This window comes from Cebus imitator, unplaced genomic scaffold (assembly GCF_001604975.1).
Source record: "Cebus imitator isolate Cc_AM_T3 unplaced genomic scaffold, Cebus_imitator-1.0 Scaffold215, whole genome shotgun sequence".
Classification (NCBI taxonomy): domain Eukaryota; kingdom Metazoa; phylum Chordata; class Mammalia; order Primates; family Cebidae; genus Cebus; species Cebus imitator.
This window is the reverse complement of record NW_016107530.1, coordinates 1538378-1543625: the sequence shown is the minus strand read 5'-3', so window position 1 is coordinate 1543625 and position 5248 is coordinate 1538378. Positions and strand designations below refer to the sequence as shown.

The window sequence follows — 5248 nt, the reverse complement described above, 5'->3', positions numbered from 1 at the left end:
CTCAAGCTCATCTATCTAACTCCCTGCATTTCACCATGGAACCAGCAACCTATTTCTCTGAGACTTCTGTCTGCAGCAGAGAGCTCTTCTCTCTCACCTGTTAAAACTTCCACCCTTAACCTGACTCTTTATGTGCCTGCATCTTTGATTTTCTTGGCTGCGAGACAACAAACCTCAGGTATTACCCTAGACAACGAGGCTGCTTCACTGTGCCAACGGATGGGGTCTCTGGTTGGACAGTGCTAGGTTTTACATTCCTGGACAGCCAAAAACAATGGCTACCTCCATGGTTAAGGAGACTGGGTCCCAAGAAGGACCTAGACCCTTAAGGGAAAAGATGAAAGGGAAAATCTGTCTCAGTCCTTTAAGGAGAGGAGCAGGGGAAAGGGAGAAGAGAACTTCCAGGAGTTCTCTGTCTCCAGGTTCTGGAGACAGAGAAAACTTGAGAGTGACCAGGAAGTGACCATGGCATCCTGACGCCCATGAGAAATCACCTGGATACCCAAGAGGACAGGTAGCATCTTGGGGAACAGGGCCTAGAGACTTTCCTGAACATGGCTGCATCGTATTGCACACGCTGCTGCTGGGGAGACGAACCACAGTGGAAGATGGGCGAGGGGCTTTCAGAACAAGGTGGCTTAATGTTGAATGTGAAGCTGTCTACTTGATTAATGGCAAATCTCCAACCATCCACTAATCTCGATTGAGGCCTGTGGCACAGAAAAGTTTTGCATGAATGGGGTATTTGGGAAAACCCAGGGGGACTGAATTCATCTGAATCAGTGTGAGGTAGAGTGGAGTTGCAAGTACAGCATGGAACCACAGACCATGGAGCCAAGTCCACTTACTTCATCAACTAAGCCAGTAAAATAGCAGCTCAGAGCCGCAGGGGCCATGACCTTATAAATCCCCAATGCCTCCTCCTCACCCCAATTTTCCAGGGAATTTGTAGAAATGTCATGGAAGACATTGGATTTCCCAGAGAGTTTTCTCTAGATCTTAGGCTTTTCAGGAATGTAACCACAGCTTTTGGCTAGAGTGGCTGTAAGGAAGTAGAATGCGTTTTTTTTTGTGTTTGTTTGTTTTTGTGTTTTTGTTTTTAATTCTGAGATAGAGTCTCACTCTGTTGCCCAAGCTGGAGTGCACTAGCACGATCTTGGCTCACTGCAACTTTTGCCACCCAGGTTCAAGCGATTCTCCTGCCTCAGCCTCCTGAGTAGCTGTGATTACGGGCATCCACCATCATGCCTGGCTAATTTTGTATTTTTAGTAGAGATGGGTTTCACCATGTTGGCCAGGCTTGTCTTGAACTCCTGACCTCAGGAGTGATCTGCCGCCTTAGCCTCCCAAAGTGCCGGGGTTACAGGCCTGACCCACCGCGCCTGGCCAGAATACAGTTTTTAGAGCAGGGTTCTGGAGCCAGACATCCAGGTTTTGGGTCCTGGCTCTGCCACTCTTTAACTGTAGTACTTTGGACAAGTTGTTTCATCTGCACGTGTGTAGGTATGTACTGCGTATAAAGCACATAGAACAATTCACATTGTTCATCACTGTGCTCATCACCAGCTTTTACCCGAGTCCTGCCTCTGTGGACAGCATACACAAAAAGTAGAAACTCAATTAATTGGCAACAGTGATTATTCTAAGGAGGCCTGCATGGTCTCTGACCTCTGCTCTGCCCTACTCAGAGTCCTGTGTGTCTCGGCTCTAGGAGGGGCAGAATCCCTTTCTCAGGATGCCCTAACTGCCATCGGCCCTTCAGTTCCCCAGAACATAAAAGAACCAGGGAAGCCCCACATGGAGGTAGCACTTGGGCTTTCCCATGGGAGTGGGGAGTGGGGATGGCTCCGTGCAGCCCATCTCTCTCCTGGAATCAGTGACCCCAAGCACAGGCCTCCCGCTGCTAGGAAAGTGGAACTGCCCTCTCCCAGGGAAGACAGGGTTTTATTTAGTAGGCTTTTCACAGTAGGGGATCAGGTGCTGCTGTGAAGGCGGTGGAGAAAGAAACACCCCTGAACCCTTGGAGCTGCTCTTGAGCAACGCAGGGGCAGGTGTTAGGGCTCCTCAGCTCTCTGCCCTCGGCTTCGATGTCTTCTCCTCTGTGTTCTGGCTTGAATGCATCCGGAGGACTTGAGCTTCTCCAATGTACTCTAGTGGGGGGAGAGACAGCAGGCAGGAGAGGACCAGGAAGGCAGGGCCACTACCTGGGAGCTGCAGGTGGATATGTGAGTGCTGAGAGGGAGGTTTGAGTCAACCGCTGCTCCTGCTCTCAGCTCTGCTGGTGATGGAGGAGGGAATCCGACTTGAGAGGAATGGAGCGATTCCCTTCTCCGAATGGAATCTAACCTCTCTTCTTTCAACATCCAAGTAACAAATATCAATGAGGTGCCTATTCTGTGCCTGTCAGCCAGGCACTCTGGACCATTGATGGTCTAATTAGGGAAAATAAGATACATCGAGGATGTGTTTCCTCTTCTCTCCCCTCCAGCCTACTGCACCCCTGTCCCCCACTCTAGTCTAAGGCACCAGGATGAATGCAGTGGTCTCCCTCGTCCCTTCTTGTCTCCCATAGTCCATGCTGCACACAGAGGGGGCACGCCCCCCCGCTCATGACCCTCTTACGCATCCATGTACACACCTGGCCTTTACTGCAGGCCGGCTTCTCCCACCTGTCTCATCCCTCCCTTACCACTGTCCCCCACAGAAGGCCTTGGCCACCATGGTCTGCTTGCTTTTCCACCAGCACACCAAGAGGTGGGAGTTTTACTAGTTGGCTCTTCCTAGACTTGGGCAGGGCTGGATCTTCCCTGCCGTTCAGCTCTAGGAGCCCTCTCCCCACCTGCCAGTCCTTGTCACTACCGACCACAGAACCCTGCTTGTTCTCCTTACAGTATCTGTCCCCACTCATCCCCAGGTGTTTTTATTTGTTGTCTGTATGGCTCCTCTCTGGGATATAAGTTCCGTGACAGCAGGAAGTTGTCTGAATTCTTCCTCAATGATCCCCAGAGCTCAGCATGCTGTGGGTGCTCAATAAATATTTGTTAATGAATGATTGAATAGGTGAAGTGAGCCGCTTCCTTGGGCAGGGACTCATTTCCACATTGACTGAAATCTCCTGAGAAATCCAGCCACAGTGGGCCTTGGTGAGCCCCCCTGAATGACCCACCACTTGGAATCTTACCTGGTTTTTCACTTTTTGAAAAAGGTGGTGTTTTCGTTTTCTTCGGGGATTGACTGTAACCAAACACAAAGGAGGGGCTGGGAAGGTTATGCAGGGTAGAGGGGGAGGTGGGGAAGGCAGTACAGGCGCAAGCAGCTGTCTGCTCCAGGGAGAGGCAAGAGCCACCCCTCCTGGAGGACCAGAAAACATCTGTCCATGGCTAGCACCCAGGTGGCCTTCCTGTGTCACCCCAGGCCAGACCCAGACAACTGTGGCCCTGCTGTCTGCAGTTAGTTCCACTGGGAATAAAGACCCTCCTGTCCCTGGAGCAACAAGGGATGGACTCTGCACCAGCCCTCCCCAGCCCTCACTCACTCGTCCCACTGGTTTCCTTGTGGACTCCCCTTTGAGGGACAAGACAAGAACCCTGCGTCTTGATAGAATTACAGTATGAAAGATACTCTTCTGTCTTGTATTGGGCTTTACACCTCCCCACGCCTTTTAATGCGCCTGATGTTACTTTCCCTCCCTACGACCCTGGGAGAGGTCTTTTGAGAGATGGATGAAGCTGACTTTCGCAGCTGGGAGGTGGTTTGCGCAAGGTCACAGTGAAGCCCGTCTTCCTTAGTGTTCCTCCTCTGCTCTCTCAGAGTGGAAGGGAACACCAAGTCCAAGGCCGTGCAAGAACATGCCTTCAAGAAATCTGTCCAGCCCCTACCCCTGCTTCTTCTTGCCAAGCCCACCCATGCTCCAGACTCACCAAACTTGGCATTCCCCAAGTGGATACCTTCCTGATTTCCATGCCTTCGCCCCGGCTGGTCCCACTTTCGGGGATGATCTTTTCCCATGCTTTTATTTGCTCAATCAAATCCTACCCCTCCTATCAGTGTTCCCCAAACTCTGTTGGAAACACTCAGGTGACTTAAAAATACAGGCCCCCCTGCTTCACCCCTGGCCTGCTACATTGGAATCTCTAGGGGTCCTCATTTTTAACGCTCCCCGGGCAAAGCTGAGTGGGGCTGGGCTTGGGAGTCAGACGGGTCCGGGTCTGAATCCCAGCCCTTCTGTTGACCAGCCAGGTTACTTTGGGAAGGCCATTCAGTTGTTCCTGAGCCTCAGTTTTCCCTTTTGTAAAATGAAGCTAATACTGCCTTTGTGGGTTGTTGGATGGACTAGAAAAATGTGAAGCACCCAGCGGTGTCAGGCACTTATCCAGCTCAGTGTGGCCTTGCTGACTCTCAGGCTCCACCCACCTGCTTTGTGAGGCCTCCCCCAGTTGGTAATCTTTCTCCTCCAGTCATCAGGGCACTTGGTACTGGTATAAAGGCACCGCCTCGTGTTAGCATTTCCTCTTTACTCACGTCTTCCCATAGACCAAAGAGCTTCTGAAGGGCTAGGTGTGGCTAAACTGACCCTGGTTACAGCTGACACTGGTGGTCCCCTCCACTGCTCTCCCCACCCTGGCAGCCCGGGGCGGTCTGGCTTTGGGCAGCACTGGAAGGTCTCCCAGACAGGCTGAGTCAGCCCGGGCCCTGGCCAGTGCCAGGCTCCTTTCTCCAGGTCCCACTGGCCTCACCTGGGAGGACAGAAGGCTGCAGAAGGGCAAGGGAGGGGTGCGGGGCCCACCTGCAGGGTGGCTCTTGCTTCTCTTGAGGAGGTTCCTGCATTTCTTGGAGCTGGTTTAGGAGGTTTTCTGTAGGGATGGAGACTAGGGGCTGCGGAAGGAGCTGGGCCACTGCTGTCTGCAGGAGTCCCAGAGCCAGGTCTTTTTCTGAAAGCATAGCCTGGGGTCAGAGTCCTTAGTCCCCAGCCCCCTTCCTGTCTCTGCAGGGGGTGGGTTGGGGGCAGAAGCAGGGCCTCCAGCTCTTGCTCAGCCCTGTGATCCAGGGCAGCTTTCTCTAAGCATCCCACCTTCTGCCCTCAGGTCCCCTCAGTAGAGCTCCCCCTTCTCTCCTGGCCTCCGTGTGCAGAGCCCCCAGCCCTTCCACATCCCTGTCCTGCCACACAAGCATATGTGTACCTTGTTCTCAGCCCCAGCTGGCCCTCCTGCCCACCATGTCCCCAGGCCCACTCTAGGAAGTTACCCAG

General features: G+C 52.8%; 1 protein-coding gene across 1 annotated transcript in view; it reads right to left on the bottom strand.

The window, feature by feature from the left end:
* Positions 1 to 2064: 2064 nt before the first annotated feature.
* TBATA (thymus, brain and testes associated) overlaps positions 2065 to 5248 on the bottom strand; it is a 12353-nt gene continuing 9169 nt past the window's right edge. Inside the window, exons 8-10 of the mRNA XM_037745871.1 lie at positions 4787 to 4931; positions 3182 to 3234; positions 2065 to 2150 (exon numbers count right to left, since the gene is read on the bottom strand). Of these exons, the coding sequence (XP_037601799.1) occupies positions 2065 to 2150; positions 3182 to 3234; positions 4787 to 4931 (284 nt within the window). The remainder of the gene's footprint in view (positions 2151 to 3181; positions 3235 to 4786; positions 4932 to 5248) is intronic.